This window comes from Ischnura elegans, chromosome 7 (genome assembly GCF_921293095.1).
Source record: "Ischnura elegans chromosome 7, ioIscEleg1.1, whole genome shotgun sequence".
Lineage (NCBI taxonomy): Eukaryota > Metazoa > Arthropoda > Insecta > Odonata > Coenagrionidae > Ischnura > Ischnura elegans.
In genome coordinates this window covers 56,285,129-56,310,810 of record NC_060252.1, presented here as the reverse complement: position 1 = coordinate 56,310,810, position 25,682 = coordinate 56,285,129, and the positions used below count along the sequence as shown (strand labels likewise).

The following is a 25,682-nucleotide window of genomic DNA, read 5'->3' as shown; positions in this document are numbered from 1 at the left end:
TCGGCTAATCTTATCATACCTCAGTATTTCTTCTCTTTCATATCTTATTTTATTTCAATGATATTTTTTACTTTTTAGAGGTGAATCATGTAATACGTTAAGCCAGAGCTATCAAAGATGTTTCCGGAAAAAAATAAAATCAATTACAAGATTCCATCGATGAAATAGACGAAGAAAGTTATGAAAAACCATGTCATGAAGGCAACAACTCACTTGCTCCTCATCTGAGCGAAAGCATGATGATATTTTTTTCTCTGACATCTGTGATTCCAATACCAATCACTTTATAAGATGACGCTAATATAATTCATAGTATAAAAGTTTGGAGCCACATCAATCTAGACAAAACAATCAGCAAACGACAAAAATTTCTCGGACTACATTTTTTGTCCACAGACATTCTCCAGATGTTTAAGAGAAATGCCAGGGAGGAAAAAAATAGAAAAATAAATTAAACAATAAAAAAATGTTTTCATTTTTTATATTACATCATAACATAACAAACGGAAAAATAGAATTCGTCAAAATAAAATAAAATGCACTAAAATTTGGTTTCACTAGATAAATTTATTACCTATTTTAAAAGATTACAACAGGATTAAATTCTTGAGATTTTTTCTTCCGCACTCATGGTGGAGTCACAATTTTCTGGTGTCAAACCGAGAATAAACGAATAACGTTATCTTTTCTCCCCACTCACACTTCTCATGCGTCCAGTTTGCCAGTCTAATGTCCTTCTCCTATCCATCGTGGCATGAAATGTCACAGAGGAGGAAACTGAGAGATTTCGCTCGTCGTAAAAGAACTACTCAAAATATTGTCCGCCAAGCAAAGTGTTGACGGAAAACAAAAGTTGGGAAAAGAATTAGAACCGCCAAGAACCAGCTTTCAAGTTGGTACACGCACTCATCGCGAAAAACAAAGATCTACAAGAAGCATTCTCGGAATTGAATCCCACAAACTTGGACCTCCGAACGACGGGTAACATCAATCAAAATGTCCATCGCCAACTTCTCAGGGTAAATATTTGTTGAAATTCCTCCAACCGCTTGTCCTGTATTTCCTCTCAGAAGCAACAGCATTCATAAATGTCAACCAAGCATCAAACATTTCGGCAACTAATACAATTAATTCATCGAAATAAAATAAATGGAAAATTTCCTGAGCTGTTTCCGTCTCAAAAAAAAAGCCTATACGTCGATAAGAAAACGCTCCAGCTACAAACTGAGGGAAGATATCAAGATGATATCATGGTTCAGTGTCTGTGTATTTTATTGTATTCGAAAACTGAAATTATGCCTATAGATGCATATAATATCGTACGAGTCACCTCTAGGGTGATTGGCATGGAGTGACTAATGACCAGAGTACGGCATTCAATACGCCACAAGCGCACATCATGGTTATATAACAATTAAAATGATAAAAAGTAAAGCATACACACGTGAGCAAGTGGTTTGAGCTATCAAAAAAAGCATTGCTCCATGCGACACCGGAAAATAACGGAAGTACCCTTACAAAGAAAGCAAACATTTGTGAACACTTAAGTGTGGGTAAATGATTTAAGGAAATATAGGTCAAAACACTCAAAAATGATACGAGAAAAAAGCGGTGTAGATGTAGAAAGAACGAAAAATATACAATAGAAAAAAACAAGCATAACATCTGCCGTACAATGTAATTGAGCAGAAATTAATTTCATGAATTGTACTACAGTATTCCTGTTAGTTAAAAGTAAAGAGTTTCATCTTAATTAAAGCTGTTTAGAGGCCTTTTTCCATTACCTTCCTCCATTTATTCCTTCTACCACTATGCGACACTTGGGATATTTTCAGCATATATTAAGCGTAGGATATTTTTACAACATTCGAGAAAACTATGCTTACCATAAAAAAACGCCATGTTAGGATAGTCAGGGCAGTGCTTCCAAGTTCAGTATACTCATTATTCAATTTCTATTTTTGAGTGCTCCGTGAATCAATGAGGTCTGCGCATACATACACTCATTCGAAGTGAGGAAATATTACTTTCTGTAGGTATTTGAAAAGAGCGAGTGTAAGAGGTATCACTAAGTACAGCAATAAATATAAAACTTTGAGGGATGATATTCAAAATTGAACACGCGACAGGGATTTTCACGGTTAAATGGAGATCAACTCATCTCATCAAAGTTAATCGAGTAGAATTTCCACCGTTTTCGGTATATCCCACCGCAGTGGAAAGATAAAGAGCTAGAGCCCTCATCAAAGCCGTGTTGTGTCTGCATCCTCGCCCACCTGCTTGAGTCGACGCCATGTTGCAGCCACTGGAAAATCGAACCTAACGAAGGGGGAAATAAAATCAATCCGCTTCGTAAATTTGGATGGCAGTTTTGTGCCGCGCTTTGGATGGCGTCAGGCGTGACAGATTTAATCTCAGTCATAATTCGAGGGAAGTCACGTCTGAATGGTTCAATCAAAACGTTACCATTTCGTAAGACATTTTCTAAATCAGATACACACCATTTTTAGAGCCCTCATGTACCAGAACCAAGTTTTTCGTCTTCGCGTCGACGACCAAAATAACCTTACATCTCGCCTATTAAAAATAGAAATGTATGCTCGTAAACAAACTTACATTAGACATGGGAAAATAAGAAAACAAACAAACAACTTTATCGCCATGACTACGGAGATTAAATATCAATCCAATGCGAAACATTGCATATCAGAATTCATTTGTGTTTCTGTCATCTTCAGTTTATTTCTAGCACATTACCGAAAAGTAAATGACCAAAAAATATTTTTAAATGTCCAACTTTTTTCCACTATACTGACCTGGGTTTCAGAAAATGAGTGCCCTTACCCTTATTATCAGTTATATACCGTGATAACATACCTATATATCTTGAATTAGGTATTCGGTTTCCAAAGCCAAGGTCGGTATAGAAAAACATCCACAGATATTAGCGTGCGTGACACTGCTTTGGTATTCGGTAGTGCAAGCCACAATTTCAGGTAATTATTTTCCGCATAACACCTATTTTACCATAATTTCCTATAAGTTTTACTGTTGGGAAGTATGTTTTTAGTAGAGACAGTTTAGGTTTATAGAAGTACTCAGTTGAAGGGATAATTTTTCCCGCTCATAGTAACCGCCATTCTTATCTCAATTCATCCATTTTTCCACAGATTCTAAATCCTAAAAACCAAAAACTCACTTGCTCACACTTATTCAATATATTAACCATAATTTTAATTACTGCAAAGACTATTTTTCCATTTAATGTATCCTAATACCAATAGAAAGTTTTGATTACTACCATGATAAATAATGTATAGTAAATGTATTTCAGGTTCATTGGAGTACCCTTAATTATTGATTTTTAAGTTCCCGCTTTAACACAATTCCGGCCAAAAACATTTCTTCTTGCCATTGTGAAAATATTTACGTATTCTCCTATGGCCATCTTTATTGTCCATGAAAAATATTTTGGTTGATATATAATTGATTTTTTTAGGAATGACCTTCAGAAACTTAGCTTCACCGCGTGGAAACGAGGTCAGAATATAATTTTGAACCCTCCGTCAGTCGCGTCACATTTTGGAACGCAATTTCTCGCGCGGCATCTAATGGAAGCCATTTTGGAATGGTTAAACAACATGTATGCCAGCAGAGTAACTTTTTTAACCACAAAAAATCATTCATATAATATTTAATTTCATACATGGGCATCTAATATATGCATAATAATGACGGAGATATTCATATTAATAAAATACTTAATACACGTTTTTTACAGCAATAATAGTTTCATTCATTTGATATATTGATTACAATTATAATTGTGGAGCTAAAAGTCGCGTACCACAAATTTAATGATTTAAATAGTTGTTAATAATGTTTGTTTAAATTATTAAACGCATTTGAAAACTTTGCAATTAATATCCCGAAGGAATTAGCATATATCGCATTGTAACTCAAAGTTTTCACGCGGTGTCTACCAGACGCCAAAAGCAACAAAATAATTGTATTAATTCCAGAAATGCGACGAAACATAAAATCATATATTTGGATGAAGGAAATTTAAGATGATGTACGCAATGTCATTTGCTGTTTACTCTTATGATACTTGCATGTTACTTACAGGCACAAAGCGTCCATATTATATTTCCATTTCCTCCACCTCTCTGATTCAGTCAGCGGGCTTATTTCGAGCGTATTCAAAAATAAATTAATAAGTGCATTGAATTATCGCAAGCTGAAAAACATTTTTGTAACAATTTGACAGCAAAAAGGAGTTCGGATTTTCTTCGAGACCCTCATACAGTCTGAATGTTAGGATGTAGCCATATGGATACGGTGGGCGGAAATGGGTTAACTAAGAACGTAAAAATATCACTATATTCACTCTCAGAGAGCTGAAAAGTTTATATTATTCAATGCGGTAAAGGGAAGGGATAAAGCTGAACTTAACCTACAATACACCTACTCTTATTGGAAGAGTACACCACATTTTTATTACAACCAGTATTTTTATTTTTCATGTGACTATTTGACAGCAAAAAAGGAGTGCGGGGTTTGTTCAAGAGCCTTGCATGCTCAGAATGATTGGATGTAGCCATATGACTACGGTGGGCGGAAATCAGTTAAGCTCTTTTTTTAATAGAGTTTCTTTGTATTTCCATCAGTGCTTTAATTACAGCTATTGAAAATAAGTTATGGTAACAGAGGTTTGTGTTTTAATCACTAGATATGATTCCCAGAGATAAAAATAAGTCTGTGAGGGCTCAATTACGTAGAGCATTGCGCCACAAATTACTTACGTCATATTATAGTCCTCTTAGACTGATTTTTCTGTTCACCTGGATTATCTAGATAGATTCAAACATTGCTCCCTTGGATGTCGTCTTTTTTTCTATTTTTTGACCTGCTAAAAATTACTTGCTCTAAAAATTGCGACCGTGAGAGGTCTACTTCATTTCATAAATGTACTTTAAGGTAAATGTATGTAATTCATTTTAAGGTAAATTTTATAAAGATATATATGCAGCCACGGTGGGCTGAAGTGGGTTAGTGTTCATTTCAAGCGCTAATCTCACCTCAATCGCTCTAATTCTGCGACTTCTGCTTCCTCCCATGCATGCATTTAGAACCTGGATGCCTTGCACGACCACTTGGGCACCCTATATCCCGGAATGAGGGCCCCTTCGTTCCGCTGCTCGGAGAGACCAGAGGATGGCGCCCTGCTCCTCCACTATTATTCCGATCGACCCGGCCTCGAGCACATCGTTATCGGGATTGTCAAGGTGAGATCCCCCGAAAGCAAACCAGCATTCATTCATTTGTGCGCCGACTTTCTCAGGATGCACTATCTTCTAGCTCAAGGAATTTGGTGGGCGTCAAAATGTGTACCATCTGATTATTAAATCACCTCATTTTGAATCTACCCTTCAATTCTACTCAATCATAATTATTGTGGATGCAACAAATTTTGCCATTAAACTTTACAGTACAAATGAGCAAGTAGTTTAATTTTTTCCTGAAGAGAGCTGAAAATGCATACAATTTTTATGTTACTTAGAACCAACATTCCGTTCTAATGGCTTAATCAAACCACACGTCAAACCTAAACGTACAATTTGTTCGCCGAACACGCTATCACTTTCTTGACTTATTTATTAGTACTTCTTGTGATTGCAAATACCATCCGTACATGCCGCCACCTTATCCTAAAATTTTAATGACAGGAATCGCAAAACACATGCTAATTTTTAACACAAAAAACTGCAAGAAGAACAAATTATTTTCCTAAATTTTTAAAAGCAAGGATAAAATAAAAAGTCTATTTTAAAATAGAAATGTTATAATTTGAGTCTGATTGTTGTTTGCTTACGATTATTAAAACGAAATTCCAGCACCAAATATTTTTCTTTGTTTTATCAAGCCACCGATATATTATGGAAATGAAATATATAATAAAATGCCAAGGATAATTATTTATCATTAACTGACCTTACTAACTTCCAGGGAAAAATGGAACGTAAATGTTTATTCACTAATTTCAACAAATTATTCCCCCCTGATACTTATTTTATCATTACCTGTAATTATTTCCTGTAAATTTTACCATTGCAAAGTATGCCTTTTGTGGAGATGGTACAGGCTTGTTGAAGTATTCAGTTGATGAGATTTTTTTATCTTAAACTGAGCTTCGAGAGGCCACTATCCTGATATTTCACTGAGTTAAGAACTCTAAAAATGATAAAATGGCAATGGTCTGTGAGTAAGCGGTTCACGAGAAAAAGCTTTACATCAAATGAAAAGTCGCAGCGCTTGTCACAAAAACCTAGATTTTTCAAACCTCCGCCGGTGGGAAAAAAAATCGTCAAATCCCCGTCCTTGGTGAAACGAATTACCAGCAGGTGCGACCGCTGAAGTTGAGCAGAAGAGCGTGGAACGAATAAAGGGAAATGGGAAGGGAGAGAATGCTTGATGTAGCACATAACACGCATCCCAGGTGAGTCAACGAGAAAGATATATTCAGGAGCATTTATGGGCGGCGCTAGAGGTGGCGGATGAAGATTGTGATTTAACAAGGATGGAAATGTAGAATTCAAGGGGGACGTTGGGGATAAACGAGAGTTGCATCCATTGAGCGCGATAGAAGACCCACATCTTTTTTTATTACAGAGATAAGATTAAATAGGGATTTAACTTTATTTTAATGCATTTCAAAGAAAGAGGTGTAGTAAAAAGTTTCGCGGATTGAAATTACTTTTTAAAAATTGAGAACCATAGAGAAAGGATGGAAAATATCCAGTAAAAATATCAGAGAATGTATTGCAAAATAAAATAATTAATCCCTCGTCACTTTATCGCTCGACTAGAGAGAAACCCGGTGTCGAAATTAGCCAATTCCTGAAACTACGACTGATTCCGACTTCCCACCCATTGGCTCCAGGTTCATATCTCGGAAGAGATTTCACAAAGGTTGCTCAATCTCTGCTTGAGTTTATTGAGGAGGACACTTCGAGCACGGTACTCCGTCCGTCGGGTGTGACGTTAAGCCGTGGTCCCCTTGGCGCCTCACGTTAGGAATGTGCTAATGTCGGCAAAGGGCTTCTCTCTTTTAGACCGACTAATTGCGCTGAAATTTATTAATTATAGAAAAAAAGTTTTAGACAACAAATTCGAAAAATAAAAATAATAATCCGTAAGTAATACTATTTTCATTAAAACCATGTTCAAAACCGCAGCTTTTTCTACTTTAAGATAAATCTGTATTTTTGACGGAATCTCTTTAATAGATGCAATAGATAGTGGAAGGAATTTTTAATTCTTAAACGGACAATACGAATTTTGTACATATGAAGCAGTACAAACATTTTTTTCCGCGTTTTCATGAATTTTATTATGGAAGAAAAAGGGCGGAAGACTTAGATAAAAACAATGTTTGCTCAGTTCAAATACATTAATGAAAAACGAATTAAAAACAATGAGCGATGTTGAAATTCTTCTTGTACCTGTATTCAAAACATTTTGAAGAAGAACATGGAGAGAAGGTAAATAAATTTATTACAATAACATTTCGGAATCTTTTTGATCTGAGTCAAGGCAGAATGTTAGGTATGACGTTGAGCATGAAATATCCCATCAAAGTATGATTTAATCATGGTACTATACGCTAGTACCCATTTGATGCACTCAACCTTTCTAGAGAATAAATTATTTTTTCAGTTGCTTATAGGTGGAGATTATAGAAATATTTTTTTTTATTTATGTAAGGAGGAATGAATTTATTGTTATAATAACGTAACGTAACGTAAACGTGAATCATGGTAGCTATAGTGTTTGTGAGAAAATTGAATACGAAACCATTTTGACGTACTCACACAAATTAATATTTACATAAATACTTATGTAGAAATTCATTGTCCAAGAAATCTTCATTCTAACTTACAGAGGTAATTAATTATTTGATAAATCAAATCACTGTGAATTCACTCTTAAAATATTTTGAGATCGTACCTAACTTGATAGATAAACTCCAGATGTATCGGCTTGAATAGTCTCCTCCACTCACATGCTACGCGTTTAAACAATAATGTCCGCATAAAAATGTTCAAGTGTCACAAAAAAAGGCTCACACTTTGCTTGAGTAAAAGTTTTTTACATTAAAGATACTAGTCAAGGCTTTCCTACTCGATCAGAAATTTTATACAGGGGGGACCAATTTCACATTTATTTAAAAAAATACAATATGTGTTTCACTTTTGCAACATGCACTTTTTTCCATTTGTATTTTTTCATATTTATTTCATCTTTGCATGGACATAGTCCAATGTCTACAAGGCCTATACGGAATAAAGAATGTAAATACGAAATACCAACTTAGTATTCCAACCCTTGTATTCGTAGAAAAATTCCGTAAGAAATTCTGTTTTATGGTTTCTCGGTTGGATAACTGTTTCTTACACCACTTGTTTTTTTTATAAATCGACCCGGTTTTCGATAAATAATCATCGTAGTCAGGCGTAAGAAATTAGTGAGAATGAAGTTACGGAATTAATTTGTGAAATTAATTCCGTTTTTTTCTAAACCACGTTCAAAACCTTTCATGATAACCCTTTGCATGAACTCTGCTCCTCTCACACTCGCTCAGGCTGTTGCGAGGCAGCTGCACGGCACCGAAGTGACGGTGGAGATCCTGCGCACCCGTGAGGAGTGTGGAGACCACGTGGAATTCATCATCGAGGAGCAGGGGGAGCGGGGGGACAAGGAGCGGCGGAGGAGGGAGGGCCGGGACGCCGCGCAGGAGCAGGCGCCGTCCCTCGGTGAGTCCACGTCCCCACTTTAAACCCATCGCCGTCACGTATACTGCTACACCCACACATGGGTTGCTCCACCGAGGAAAGTTTGGAGTGATCCTCCGAGCGCCATAAGGTGAGAGATGACATTTTCTGTTTGACCTCTCTCGGTTAGAGGTGAAGCTTAACTATCGGGGAGCTTGAGGCAGGTGTGTAAGGTGAAGCCACCTCTGATAATGACATCTTGATTACGAACAAAAATATCCTAATGACCTTAGTTAAGAGTTGTAGGTATAAAATCTTTGTTTTTTCCACAAGGTGATTTATTCAGCCACTGTTTCGTTACACCGTAAAATTTCCATATGAACCAGGAACCCTCTCCATAACCTCAGCCGCATATGGAGAGGGTTCCTGGCCGTATCTAATGACCAACGGCTATCGCGTTCCGTGAATATTCAAATCGGGTCAACAATGGGTTAACGAAAGCTATATAAGATCGGGACGAGAACGGTTTCCATCCCATTTTCTTGAAAACGCTCCCAGTAGGAGGAGTGAAACGTCGAGCAGATAATGTTACCTATGCAGCATATCCCGAAAGCAAACACCAGGATTGATAAAAGAAGCTGTGAAAATCTTCATGCAAGAATTAATATTGTCCATTGTTTAACGGAGTTGGACGACATTTTCTGTTTAACTTCTCTCGGTTAGCGGTGAAGCTGAAAAGTCGAGGAGCTTGAGGCAGGTATACAAAGTGGAGCCACCTTCATGATAATGACATATTGATTACGAGCTAAAATATCCTAATGACCCAAGGTAGGAGTTGTGGGAATAAAATCTTTGCTTTTTCCACGAGGTGATTTATTTAATCCAACAATGGTTTCATCATAGCGCATAATTTCCAAATGACCTTGAAAATATTACGCCGTAACGAAACCACGGTCGGAAAAAGTAAGTCGTGATTTGGAAAAAGCTAAGTTTTTATTCCTTCAAATCCTGCGATAAAGGAATTTCACGCCCGATAATACCTATGCCCCAATGACCATAGTTGTCGACACACCCTAAAATTCATGACTCACGTGCATAATATAAGGAAATACATTCGCACTTAACAATTAGGTGCAAAAAAATCAAAACATTTCTCTATTCTTAATCTCAGTATTTGACAAAATAATCGTTGCAATATCGATATGCAAGTAAGAATGACATATATTAGACTATTGATTCAACCTCACCCTCAGTTAAGGACCAGGAGGATGTTTATGCAACAATAGAGCAACGTCATTGCTACTTGGTAAGGAATATTGGTCATTGTACAACGGCATTCTACGACATTTTCTGTTTGACCTCTCTCGGTTAGCGAGAAAGCTGAAGTATCGAGGAGCTTAAGGCAAAATCCTAAATATCCTAATGTCCTAAAGTAGTAGTTGAAAGAATAAAAACTTTGCTTTTCAAACACTGTAATTTTATTCGATCATGGTTTTGTCACTACGTATCATTTCCAAAGAACCTTGAAAATATTACGCAGTAACGAAATCATCTTCGGACAAAGTAAATCACCATTTGGAAAAGCAATTTTTTTTTCCTTCTACTCCTACGCTAAAAGATTTTCACCAAGCCACGCATTACTACCTAATGACCCTAAGTTGTCGACACACACTAAAACTCATAATTGCATAATGTATGGAAATAAATACGCAATCAAAAATACTCCGTATAGAACAGCAATAATCTCAAAACTTGACAAATTAATAGTTATACTATCGATATGAAAGTAAGAATGATATATGTTAGGCTTTTGAGTCAACCTTGCCCTCAGGACTAGGAGGCTGTTTATGCAAAATTACGGTTACGTCAATGCTCCTTGGCACGGAATGAGGCTAATTGTTCAACGGAATAAGAGCCGAATGCGGTACTCGGGTAACAAAAGGCATGTTTTTCCTTCAAATTCCTCTGATAATATTCAAAACTTCGGGACATAATAATTACGTGAAAATGTATAAGTAAAAAAATACATCTACGCAAAAAGATGACGACGACCTCATTGGCTCAAAAATTTTTATGGTCAAAAGCAAGATACACGTATCGATCAATGGCAGCTTGATAAAGTTTATAATCACAAGATTTTTATCGTAAATCTGCAGGTCGAGCAGAATTATGATTACGAATATCGAAAAAGATTTTTTTGCTATAAAACGAGTATATTTGTTATCAGATTAACAAGTCGAGAGAGAGATGAAGATAGGAAAAAGACATTTTTTTATAAAACGCAGGATATTTAACTACTATATAATTATTTCAAATGTAATGCGATGGAGCAGTGTAAACATATGGAGAATATCCTCAAAGGTGGACAGATTTCATCCATTTCTTCGTTGATTTTAAATTTTTACCAATCAACATATGATAATGATATGATTAACGGAAATTTAGTAAGACAAGTTACCACACCTGGTGCGTCTACAAAGTAGTATACCAGTATAAAATCATTTCATTGTTGAGCTTTGTTTAACATTTTTTAGTAAAATTTTTAGTAAAACTTCCAAAATATACACCCACTGACGTAAATTAAATTCTTACGTCAAATAAATCCAAAGTTATGATTATGAAAGAGAGTGAGAAATAAGGGCAAAAATTAGGTATAGCATATGAAACAGGTTTATACAATTTTCTCATAGGGGTATAAATTCAGTTTCTTACGCAACTGTCACAGGAGCATGTAGGAATTTCTCCGAAAATATCACTTAAGCGTTAAAATATCTGAGGATCAACAATAATGTAGATGGTTGAACTTTTCTCGGGATTCCCACCGGGTTAAAAACTCCATTTTGGCTGACATTTCTAATTCGGGGTTTAGTTTATCCACATAGTTCGCCCTGAGAAAGCATTAAATCTAATTTCAATTATGGAGAAAAATTATTCCAAAAATTCAATACAAATATCTGCAATTGGTCGATACGAGTATGGTGCTTTTAACCACATAAAAATTCAGAGCAAAAGGAACAATCGTCTCCCCTAAGTATACGTAGTTACATATTTTCAGGCCCGTTAGGGAATATTATTTTGTTCTTTTTTTCCTACAATTACCGTCTTGTAAGCCATCCATGTATTCTGGCAATTAATTTTTAATTATAAAAATGAAATAAAAGCAAGCACATGGTTAGATAGATATATAATGATGGTTGGCAGATTCCATTTCCTTTCACCATCATCAACCACTAAGTTTTATTTCAATGGCGGGGTCAATCCATTAAGGAAATACCGTGAAACGCATGCTTCACCCCCCACGTGACCGCAAAAAGGAAACCGATGATATCACTCGTGGGGGCATTTAGAGGAAAGCCACAACCATTCATCCAGGTTCCTTCCTTATTCGGACGAACAAGGAAATAAGAATGAAAAAAATTACTTCTGTCCACAAGAGGCGAATGATAAGAATCTTAAAATTTCACTCGGAGTGACTAAAAATAAAGTCCTTACATTAAATCCAATGCCAGAACATGTAAGACAAGAAACAGGGTGAAAAATTAGGACAGAAATAAGTAATAATAAATTCAGTTTCTGTCACATCAGCCAGTTCTCCAAAAATATCACTCAAACATAAAATATCTAAAGAGCAACAATATCGGAGATATTTTACGACCAAAAAATCATTCCAAATATTACCATTTATAAAACCTCTAAAGGTATCTAATCCCCGTTCATCACCATCAACAACCAAGTATGTTCTAGCTCAATGGTAGGGTCAAGCCATTAAGTTAACACCGTGAAACGCATTCTTCAAACCCCCAAGGTGGCCACAAAAAGGAAACTCATGACGCTACCCGTGAGGGCATTTAGAGGAAAGCGACAACCATTCATCCAGATCCCTCCCTCATTCCGCGCGAACAAGGAAATAAAGATGAAAAAAAAAAGAATCACCTAAATCTACAAGAGAAGCGAACACACGAAATAAATTGAAGGACATGAGAAAAGGTTGTGGAGAGGCAGAAAGAAAAACTGAACTTCAATTACGGCTCACAGCCCCGTCGTTCTCTCACGAATCCCCAATAAACGCTTCCTAGTAATTTCAGAACGGGTCCCTCCGACCTTTGTAACTCCTCCATGCCCTGATCGAAAATCCATTCTGCCCATCCCTCAGAAAAGACATTTCTCCGTACAGGCCATTTTGGCTCTTTTCCACTCTCACTTGTTTATCTTATCGAGCGGTGGATTTCTACCTCCCTCGCCCTCCTTTACATCCTCATCTGTCGGCAAATTCGCGTCGAGCGAATACATAAATGAATCCCGAACTATAGGCGCTCTTAAAATTCCAATTATAGATCCTCAACCATCAGAGTTTTTTTCATTTCCCTTTTTTCCCCGCGTTCTCGACTCGACAAATTGAAAGCGATCCTTGGACCGCAATAGCGAGTTTGTTTTGGTTTCGAAAGCAATCAAGCATGCTCGTATTTGCTATTCGCTCTTCCTTCAGTTTGATCGTTCATCACTGCCTTTTTAGGGTCACTTAGCGCGCGCATGCAACGGAACGAAATTACACGATAACAAGTGATATTCTTGTCGCAGGCAAAACAAAAAACGGGGAGGGACAGCGAAATAAAACATCCGATATGGCCCAGGTGATTGTGAACATAAAACAGAATAATGGTACAACTTCTTAAAATTGAGTGGAGATCCGTGTGTAATGCTTACTGTCACCTGTCAAAGGTGAAGCAAGAAGAAGCGTCCTAGAGGAGAATGAACTACTTTTGTATGGTCTAAAAAAATGAAAATACGTTCAAAAATTAGTATGAAATCATTCATTACAAAAAGAATACATAAATTTTCACTATAAACATGTTTTCACAATTCAACGTTCTACAATTTTCGGCTCCGTAAAATTTAATCTCCGAGAATTTCTCTTATTCTTTCAGAATAATATTTTTCCAAATTGTGAGAAAACCTGATGAATCATGTGATTTAAAGATAAATGAAAGCGAAGTCAGAATATTTGGGATTAAAATCTTAATAGTATCACATAAAAATTTTACTGTGGATGAAAAAAGTAATTTACCTACATGCATCATATTTTAGTTATTTTCATTCCATTGCACTATAGCAATTAAACTTAGGCTTACACATATTTTCAGTTGAATTCACTTACAATAAATAAGAAAAAGGTGTAGCATAACAATAATATCTTTGATCTCTTTAGATTAACATGTGGATCAGCTCCTAATTAATCTCCGGAATAAGGGTGTCAACAGCTTTAGATAATTGGTAAAATGGTTTCCGCATTTTCTCCCAGAGAGCCTTAAAAATGCCCACAAAATAAGGAAATAAACAAGCCTCTGATAAGTTCGCAAACGGTACAAACGTAAAGATCTTTCCACTCAATGAATTCAGGTCGAGTCATGAAACGAGTGAAGATAAAATGGTATCAAAACAGCAACAGTTGGACACCTTCCAAGTGTATTTTGTGCGTTTGAACTAGGCATCGCCCACACACTGACGAATCGTCTCTAGGATTTAGAGTTACTAAATTTCTAGCCTTCCTCTTTGCATTCGGAAGCATTATTCTTGTATTGCAGCAAACTTAAAGCAATGAAAAACTTTGTGTATTTGGTAAAAACAGTCCCCTGGAATACCCCAGAGACAAAGTGACCGCTCGTAGCCGCGAAGTATTATCTCAAAAATCATTCCATACCGTCGTAACTTGAATTCCTAGTCCAAAAAATCGTACGTGTAAAACCTGAGCCATGTAATGGTGTGAAATTTTTGCATAAAGTGGTACATCACAATGCCATTTCACAAAGCCGTATCTTGGCCAATAATTCAATTTTCGTAGTGCAAACTCGATTTTTATTTATTTTTTAAATATAAAAAATTATGAAAAAACATTTCCCCGGTTTATCTTAATATTGTATCAGTTTACTGATATTAAATTTCGCATATGATTTCTTGAACGAAATGTCATTTAAGACCATGGAGCTCAAATTTTACAAATACGATTTTCTGGAATGGAAATGCAAGATACGCAAGAATGGAATGATTATGGTCTCATTCGATTCAATTTCAACCGAATAAAATAACGACGAATTCAAACCATATTAACTATCATGAAATGACCATAAATTAAATTTTAAAAACTTTTATGATACACCCCCCATAATTCTTACGCGTCAGTTCACACTAGAGTATACTGATTACTATAAGTGAAAATTTCAACGGAAACCCAGTACCACACTCGTTCTATAACTGATTAACATTTAGAAGGATATTATTTTTTGCTATTTATGATAATTTGTTACTTATACTTTTATGAATTAGACCCCTAACTGTGACTCAGTGTTTGATGAATACTCTAACAGTGGGTAGTTCCCGTATCAAGATGTTTCCATATCATATTCCATCATGATACCGAATTCATTACCGCAGATGAATGGTGCTCCATAATTGTCAACAACATTACCTCTTTCATATCTTCAATTATCTCCTTCTAACGCGAACCGAACGAAGGGGAATATAACCAGCTCTACAAATTAAAATTACACAATTGTTATAAATTTCTTACACTTGATTAAATTACAACCAACTCAATTTGAATCACCAAGATAGGAAACAAATAAAGCGAAGAGGGCTGCCCCTCTATCCTCCACCAAACAATGCCTCTGCGAAGCACTCTTTTCGAAATTTTTATATCTTTTTTTTACGACACAGAAAGGGAAAAAAGTATTGATACGATTCACAGATTCACCGAACCGGAATTAAACGGTCAAAGTATCACTGAATACATTTTTCAGGACTGCGCTGAATGCGACGAACTGCACGTAAACGGGCATCGAGCTAAACAAAATTTGAAATAGCTCATTCTGCTTCATTTAACAGACCGATTCCATTAGCACGACGTTTCACGATTTGCACTCTTGGAATTAACCACAGATGTGGCAGTAACAGTGCCTCCACATACATTCCGAGGATGAACTTTCACCGTAGCTATCTGTGCATTTATTCGTGGGTGTACAACTTCGCCGAATCTCTCACCCACGCCGAGGCTCCTGGCGTAAAGCACGGTATTACACAAGGCCCTGGGGGGAATGGGAAAGGACAAAACATAGCGCTCTTAATGAGGGGCGCCCACCGGGAGCGAATGGAATGCGGTGTCCCGTTCGGAAAGGATTTTCGTGCCCAGAGGGTGTTCCAGTAACTCTCAAATCCTATGGTATGGTTTGCTGATTTACGGTGCTACAAAATTGCTATGTTCACCAAAATATCACTGCCAGGGTCTGACCAAACTCCTACTCATGTTACTCATTCAAATAGGTGTAAAGGTATTTATTTTCCTAGTTATTTGCGATTTCATTTGCTAAAGTATATGAAAAAATTACACCTCATCGATAACCTTCTCTAACTATTTCTGAGAAAAACATCCCGGATTACTGAATTCTTCCTTCATTTATCCAAAATGTCACTGCCAAGGTCATAACCCCTCATACCAACCTCATAACCCCTAAGGTATTCACAAATGGTACTCATTCAAATAGGTGTAAAGGTATATATATAATCCAGTTATTTGCGACATCATTTGCTCAGGAATTCAGAAAAAATTACACCGTATCGATAACCTTCTGTAACTATTTCTGGGTGAAGCAGTCGTGATTACTGAATCCTTCCTTTATGTATCCTCATATCACAGCAGACTGAGGTTAGCCGATGGATATAAGCATGACCATTGCTACTTATTTCCGTCAAATAGCATATAATCAATAACTTTCTCCTATGTGCAAGGCCCTTGTACCTTGGCCATGACCATGCAAGGGGTCCAAATGATAGAGATGGTTCTTCCATAAGTACCATAAGGCTACTCTAATGTATATTGATATCATTTTGCCATAATAGTAAATAAACTTTTTATGGACAGTATGTAGATATGGATAGATAAGTGCCAAAAAATTAAGTACCAATATTATTTCACATTTACCATGATATAAATGCGTTTTCAATAGTATGAATGGAGGGGTGGAGAATGAAAGTTGAGGTTTTGTCAACGTCCAAAACGCCCAATGATGGCGCTCTATTTTTTTTATTACTCCGTAAACAGCACATTTGAGGCCTTCACAACGGTTTTAATCAACAATTAACAAAGAAGGACATTCACAAACGCCCATTCCCAGGATGAGGGAAACTTACCCAGGCGAGACTCGAACCCGCGACCTCCGATTTGGCAGGCGAGAAGATATAGAATATATTTTTATAATTTGACCACTTGAGACAGAAAGCACAAGTAAACTAAGGCTACTTTGGCACTGAAACCATCAGACTAGATGACATATCATCTGGTTCAGAATATTTTACAATGAAATAAAGAACCCATCCTTCATTTACAAGAATGACAGGTAATGACTTCGAAGATGACATGAAACATCAAAAAAAATTAAACGAGTCCATGTAGGGACACTAATAGAGACATCCAGCAAAAAAACTGCAAGAGAGAACAATTTTCAGCGGCAAAAAACGACGTAATCTTCAAGCAATTTTTGGGTGGAGCGGGCTTGAGATGACGGAAAAGATTTATGGATATATATAATGGGAGTTGCGACAAAGGAGGATTCGCAAGCGGCCAATTTTTGATTGATGACCAACCCGAGTGAAAAATGGGCAGCGTGAACTCCTGTGGGTAGGTTGAAGAAAAAGTGAGGAATGGGCACTATCCAAGGAAAGATTATGATTAGAATTTCATGATTCTAGAGTGTTTTGATCAGAACGAAATTTTATGACAATCGTCTCCCAGAAAAAAACTACCATTCGATTTTCCCGTACCTCTAACTGTGTAATTCATTTGAAATGTCTGACGGACCTGGAAATGTTGCAAGGTTCCCCTTCGTCACGATGAATGGCATCACTTCTCGGTTACTCAAGTTAGCATAAATTTAAAAGCTTTACTAATTCATTATTAACTATCTGGTATTCCATTTTTAGGTTTCTCGAATGGATAAACATTAATTATACAGTCTTCTTTCGACAGTGGTATGGTTAAAAGGCGATGAATCATGGAACGAAAACTCATACGCTTGTTTGAGTAATGGTTTCTTGAACTTGCTGGGATGACATGATCGGTATAACGGGGCTTCTGAAAAATGGAGAAAGAATTCCGGAATATATCGAGTGCAATAGTATCCAGATAATTTAAGCAGTGGTAGGTGTCTATTTCATAAGTAAATGAAATTGTATGATGGATATCGTTGAGATAACAAGAACATACCCAGTTGCTGACCAGTTCCATTCCAAAGCACAATTATATCGCCAACATACTGATACCAGTACACCATAGAAATGTGGGCGGTATCCTGAACTCTAAGTAGTAATTGAAGTATAAGTAATTGTTATCCATCCAAGAAACGTTATAGAGCTTCGGTCTCGTTCGCTACTACTTAACTTGGCGTAACTTTATTTATTATGAACAACAAACACCTCCAACGAAACCACGAACTATGTATTGACCGTGAAACAGATTTTAGAGAATTGACGATTAGGCGAAACCATCTATCTGCCTTGCTGCGTAGAGAGAAATTTGGGCTTATCTAATGCCTATTAGAAGTCGAGTAACGCGATTTAAAATTTGTGTGAACCGATCCGTTTAGAGTATAGAACTCCATTCCAACGCTAAGTTACGAAAAGTTGCTCTATACATGCTGGCGAAGTATTCTCGGGTTATCCACCGGGTGAGATGATTGTAGGCCGACGTTTCGATTGATGCCTCTGCCATCGTCTTCACGGCATGACCATTCAAGATGAAGTCTTCCTATACGAAGGTCAGTTTCGCGCCAAAATTCGTCAGGTTACTCCTGATTGGCTCACGCTACTTTTTTCATTCCCTCCTTGATTTTTCGTAGGCCTGGGTTCCAGGCGGCACTTAAAGCGTAGCCTGTGTCATGATTGGAAAAAAATCCTATTAAAAAAATAAAATAGATTTTGCACAGTTTAATTATAATTGCGAAGTAAGCTAATAACGTCAATACGTATTATTTACTGCAGTGGACCACATGGACGGCGCCATGAACTGCCGACTACCAATTAAGTTTTAGAATTAGTCTAACCTAGGGAATTTGTTCATCAATGTATTTTACGCTTAATTTTTTTTACACTTACTTCTGCAACTTACACTCAACATTAAGTATAAAATTATGAGATTGTGACAACGTACAGAGAAACTACTAGTGAAGTGAAGATCATCAAATATCTATAATAATATAAAAAATTATTCGGGAAAAGTACTTATCAATATACAGCACACGTGGCCTTACAAATTCAACAATACAACCCGAAAGGTGTAAGTGAATTTTAATGTCCATGGAGAGGCCCAGCCCTAACGTTTTCAGAGCCGTGAAAAAAGCGCTCTGAGAACAAAGAGCACTGAGAAGAAAGTTCAAAGTTAATTCTTTTTGAGTAACAAATGAAATTCAGCCCCTGTGTTCTTAGAAATAAGGAATTCTACGCACACGAATAATATAAGGTGCGTATAATTTGTGGGAACACCATTGGATATTTCAACAATTAATTTAAAGTTTTACAGTACACTGTAGCTTTTTTTTAAATCAGCATGAGTGTATGTACGTATCAGTATGTGTACAATGTAAGTATCAATATGATACTTACATTCTTTTCTCGTTCTACTTTTCTTCTTGACAGAAGATCTAGCCAAGCTTTTGTAGATAAAGAACTGCGTTTAAGCACGCATTGATGTAGCTATGATGTGTTATGACTCACCTCCAAGCACATCCAAGTCTTAAAAAATAAGAGGGGACTGGCAGCCAATCAGGAGGCGCTGAACCGCCCTCACCTACAGAATTCTGTATGTATACCCCGAGGCTTTGAGGAATTGGTATTGGATTCCTGAATCCCTGAAGAAGATGGGCGAGTTGTCCATCGAAACGTTGGAAGGAGAAATGGAGGACCTGACCCGGTGCGAAACCCGAGAAAACTTCACTGCAATTGTTCGCCGGGGAAAAAAAACAAAAATTATAACACATCCAAGTATTCATTTCCTGGTAACGTAACCCTTACCCCAAACTGCCACATTGGCCCTAGTGCGCTTTCTTCGCACATATCTACATTTGCGCTTCATCAGCTGTGCGCTTTTTTCGCATAATCGCAGTTTTTACATTCATCAGTCACAAACTATCATCAAAGAGCATCCAACGATTGGTCGGAAATGGTGCAAAGAAGATTCATTGATTCATTCTCACCATATACTCCTCATAACTGATTTCTCTTCTCCCGCTCGCATTTCAGAGCCAAGGGTGAGCCCGGCCACATTCTGTCGGGTCTTCCCCTTCCACCTCCTCTTCGATAGAGACCTGAGGGTGGTGCAAGCTGGCGCCACCGTCGCTCGCATCCTTCCAGATGTCACCGAGCCGGACTGCAAAGTCACCGACGTCCTCGAAATGGTGTGTACCATCCATCTGCCAATACCTATGCAAAAATAAATCAAACCTAGTTCAAATAGTGTCTTTAAAAAAAACTGAAATTTTTTCATGATATACTATACTTGGCCGTTCTGCATGATGAATGACATGAAAAATTCTAGCACATTATTATAATATAATTATTAGAGTACCCTACCGATCAAGATAGGTTTGCATGGAGCTTCATGAAGCATATCGGCAGTACCCACTCCCCTCATATACTTCTCTCACCAATTCATAATAAGGCCTACCTCTTTTCATTCTATCTAATAATCCTATTCTCTTCCTTCCACTAACTCGTTGCCTTCTACCCTAAAACACTGTTTTTAACACCAACTGCTTACGTATTCACCCCATTTAAAACAATTATCTCCTCCGTGTATTATAATGTACATAATATTTATTATAATAAATATATAGAATATAATAATAATTTATTCCTTTAAAAATCAAGCAATATCTCCTAAAATAATAGGAATATAATAAGGCATTACAGAAGACAAGTCTCATTTTCGCGTCGTCGCATCGTTTCAAGAAAATGAGATGGTACAAAATAGGATAAATTGAGTACTCACCACATAGCATTGAAGAAATAATATAAAAGATAATTAACAATCCATATTCGTAATTTTAAATATGACCATGATTTTTTTACATGATGTAGCATGACTGACAACGAAGCAACCACCATGCTTTAAATATGTAGAATTTGAGTTTTTCCCCGGCGTATGCTCTGCAGGAATAGTTCTCGGGTTTCCCACCGGGTGTAGATTTGGGTCACAGGTCCCAAAGTTTCGATGACTAAGTCCGCCATCGTCTTCAGGTCGAGCCAAGTTCTTTCCGGTTTTTATACCCGTTTAAGTGTGCCGTGATTGGTCCGTTCTCGATCGGTGTGATTTATATAGTGCTTGATAACACCCTTCCACGTATTACTGGAAGCCTTAGTCTCTGTTGATTTTCTTTTTTCCCGCGGTGGCAGAGCATTGCCTAGAACTCGGTTTAAATATTTTGCATAAACACAATTCACTTGATGTTCTCGAAAATCCTTCCAATTTCGAAACACATATTTTGGTACAAAATAGTTATAATTTAGCCGCAAAATTTCTTTTTTAGGGCTTCTCTGGCAAGCCCTCTACATTGTATTCTACCTCAGAGTCTACAATGCTTCTATTCACCAACGAATTAATGAAACAGATTTACAAATAACGCTGTGCGATGCTTAAATTTATAACTAACCATTTATTATGATAACATATAATATTTCAATAAAATAGCATCGTAGCACATGTTTCCATCGAGATCTGACTCTCGTAGAGTTTTTCAATGCTTATAATCATTCCAGTAAAAATTTGTGATTTTTAGAGCGATTTTTAGAGAGGAACTTCTAGTAACAATCACTAAATGCTAAGGTAATTATTTCCTTGGAAATTTTTCAACATATCAGCTGTCGGTGAACTTATTTCTCGTTTTTCATACTAAGCACTAATATGCATAGACTATTTAAAATATCGTTTCCAACTGATTTAATGACGACGTATTTGAGGAAACTCATTCCAAATATCTTTAACATAAAAAATAAAAACAAATACAATACTATGTATTACATATACTTATTTGATATTCACCGAATTGAAAACAAGAGTTGATATCATAGCTTCAGGGCTATTACAAGTAGATACGAACATGAAATAAAAATATGATTTTTGATATTTTTGGCAAAGATATGAGAAAATTAAAATTCGTCTAAATTTCATAAAGCATTATTTTTTAAACTATCTTAAATTTATACATCATTACTCATCTATTCATTTTTTTTACCAAAAAAAGAGTTGATGTTATAGCTTCAGGACTACTACGAGCGGATGTACGATAAAAAGTTGATTTTTTATATATTTCGGAAAAAATAAGCTAATTAATATTTGTCTAAATTTCATAAATATTATTTTTTGAAAAACGATCTTCAAGTTTTATATGATAATGATTCTATTCACAATTTTTCACAATCGGAAACCGTCAAGGATCAATACTTCATTAAGGTTTATTGATCCATTTAGGCAACTGTGAATCAGAAATTCGGGCATTGCTACACTAACTCAACCACCATCCGGTCAACGTAATTCAATGCAGGCTTAATTACTTCCTCGATAAGCACCTCTGTTATTCCTGATTGGACATCAGCAGAATTATTCAAGTGCCCTTAATTTTCATGGCTGAACAGGTTGAACCCTGCAACACGGCGTGAGAATCCATTGGGCGGCTAATTGCCTGGCTACACGAGAACCTTCATGAAGAATTTATATCGGAAGAGCTTGGCCCTTGTTCCAGGATGACCTCAGCTAATGCTTCCGGTAAATGTTTCAGTTGCAGTAGAATGGGACAGACTACCGCTTCAACCTGAACTTGATACAGTTCCTATCCTTTCTTTACATTGCTAAAACCTCTTCTTCCACAAAACGAATAGACGTTTAGCCGACTCTTCTTGGAGAACAATAATTTATTCACCACGGCAAGTAAAATAAATGGACATGAGCTCTACGACCTCTATAGAGTAACAGTTAAATGAAGGGTTTCCAATGGCCGTTAAATTTGGCAAATACACCACACAAAAGAACGAGGGTGAGCTTCGGATACGCCTATTTCGACCAAAATGTGGTCCTCTTCTGATAGCTGAACCTTCGGCTAAAGAAGTTACCTGGATGGAGCAATTGTGGTTCCCCTCCTACCGCCCTCAATTGTCCCTTTCCTATTTATTCCAGGTTGTACTCCACTAAATTCACTTACAACCTCCTATTACATATGAATTTCTTCCGTTAAGCTCGCTGAAAAGGGCCACATTGTGGTCGACGTAAGCGTATCCAACGATCACCTTCGTTCTTTTGTATTATGTGTTTGTGATAATTTTCCGACCATTGGAGACCCTCTCTTAAACTGTTAAGCCTTGACAAATTATTAAGACTGAACACCACTTCTTATTCTCTTCATCGATAGTGCAGCAGAGTAGATGAAATAATAATCTGCGAATACCCGGAATGATGCAAGTAAAATATTTGATGGTCCACACTTCCTAAAAGTTCTGGTAAATATTTCACACAGCCGGTTCGGATAAACGATCGCATGATCTAGGAATTAAAGTCAGTAGATCGTAAAGTTTCTCGTGAATTTTGGTACTATCGAATGAGAAACTCGAAGAACACGAAAATCGTTCTTAGTTATGGAGATAGGCGAGGTTGTGTAACTAGCAATAATAACATTTGACTCGAAGATTGAATAGAAAAAATTAAACCGATCCGCTTAGGACATTAGACATACGTACTTATGCAATACGTATTTTCCGACACGAGCTGAATTGCCGATTTTTTCTCCCAGTGATGGAGCAACAAGTGGTTTTGTGTTCACGAACGAGATAAAATTGGAATAAAAGTTGTACTTGTGCTCGGAAGGCATCTTTTTTTAAGAAAATCGAGCGATACGGAACATTTCGCTGTTTCAACGGTTTAGTCGCTCGCCACTATATAAGATATGCATATTAAATTTAAAGCTATTTGAGTAAGATCGATGCTTATTAAAATTTATTCCATTTTATTTTCGCAGTCTTAGACTTTTTCCGTAAAAGTCATGGCTTATATTTATTCATGGAAAACATAAAACAGTGACCTTTAGGGTTGGCCGTGACGCCTGGAGACTGAGGTTTTCGTTATTCTTCAACTGCCAAAAATTTACCATTTACTCAAATATTGCTAGTTAGCAAAATATCTATATTTTTCTCAAATTTAAACATTATATTTTTTAATTTGCACCAAGGAGCCTGAGTTTGGAGAATTAGCTATTTTAATTGCCATCTTATGCCAAATTGAAAATAAAAAAGATTTTTTTTCAACCGTAAGACTACTTTTGAGTTTTATTTTCTAGCTCAACCGAATGGAGAGTTCGTTTCCATATCAAATAAATAACAAGTTAGCTCTGCTGGTGTTTCATGGCAGTGTGTGCTCTCGCCCGCTGAGTCGAACATGGCAGCGTCGCAGGAAAAGAAAATATAATTTTACGGGAAATACTAGAGCATAACGGAAGCAAGTTTTAGAGAGGAACGATTAAAACAGAGTTTCTACCTCGTTACCTGCGCATGGGTTGCATGTCGTAAATGCTGGAGGGTAAGACAAAACATTTCAAACAGAATATTTTTTTTTCAAGATCGTTATTTCGCGTAATTTTTCCACAACTGTCGCGAGCAGCGTAGCAGTCTCAAAAACACGAGAAAAGGACATAAAAAATATGTTTTCAAGAGAGAGAGAGAGTAATTAAATTTAGGGAATGAATAGCACTAGTCCAAGGCAAAAAATCGCATGTAAATTCAAGAGAGTCGCCATTGCATATCATTCCCTGCCAAGAAATATATACGAGGCTAAAAACATTAATTACGCTGAGTCCCATGTAGAACACTGATCCATAGTTAAATATCTAAAAATAGCCAAATACGGTAACGAAAATCTTAACTGCGTGACTAATGCTGGTGGACATGGAGTGTAGAATGCCACAACAAAGTATATCGTTCACCCCAATAGCCTTCTTCTCCACGGCAAATAGCTAATCCTTAGTCATTTGAAAACTTTGTTCACACAGCTGGATTGTTATTCCCTCTAGCCTAGGGTTAACATGGGGCTTAAAGTTCTCGGATGAGTTTCTAATAGGATAAAAGAAACGATAGGAGTGGCTCACAAATAAAAGAATGCAATGGTTTTAAATAGCTGTGCTTTTTTTAGCGTCACGACATAAAAAGCTGGGCAGCTTCTTAAAATTACCATTGGATATTGTGGTGACCACTTGGAAGCAATAGTCTTATCGGTTAATGGTAGAAGTGTCATCATCACTGGTCAACAGTCCTAAAATTGATTTGACGCAGCTCTCCACTCAATTCTCCGATCAACTAATCTTTTTACCCTTTAGTATTTCTTCTCTTTAACATCCTTCTTTACCTGTTCCACATATTTCGTACGAGGTCTTTCTTTCAGTTTTTGGCATCTACTTTTCCCCTTACGATTATCTTCATCAGGCAATTATTCCTCAATTATGGCCATTAAGGTTGCTCCGTGTCCTTATCAAAGTTTTCATGACGCCTCTCTTCTCTCCTTTTTTTCCTCCATTTGATCCTCATCATTCGTATGTACACCACATTAGGAATATCTCTAAAATAAAACTGTACGTTGCAGAAATAGGAGCTATTATTAATCCAATATGGCAATATCTTAACAAAAAATGTTTTGTGATTCCCAGTTAGCATAAAAGGTTACAGTAATATTTGAAACGCACTATCGTTTCCACCCACGAGCCCCGCATAACTGATGTGGTCGGTCCGGTAAAAACCTGGAAGGTTGGCACATAAGGTAGTGTTTTCATTCGGGCTCCTTGGCGAGGTTGTTTCTCTCTTTAGATTCATATTTAGACTAAACGTTTACAT

At 36.8% G+C, this 25,682-nt stretch overlaps 1 protein-coding gene across 1 annotated transcript in view; it reads left to right on the top strand.

Annotated features, from left to right (window-relative positions):
- Positions 1-25,682, top strand: part of LOC124162183 (guanylate cyclase soluble subunit beta-1) — a 102,571-nt gene that overhangs the window by 60,314 nt on the left and 16,575 nt on the right. The window contains exons 5-7 of the mRNA XM_046538616.1: positions 5,133-5,288; positions 8,645-8,816; positions 20,058-20,212. Of these exons, the coding sequence (XP_046394572.1) occupies positions 5,133-5,288; positions 8,645-8,816; positions 20,058-20,212 (483 nt within the window). The remainder of the gene's footprint in view (positions 1-5,132; positions 5,289-8,644; positions 8,817-20,057; positions 20,213-25,682) is intronic.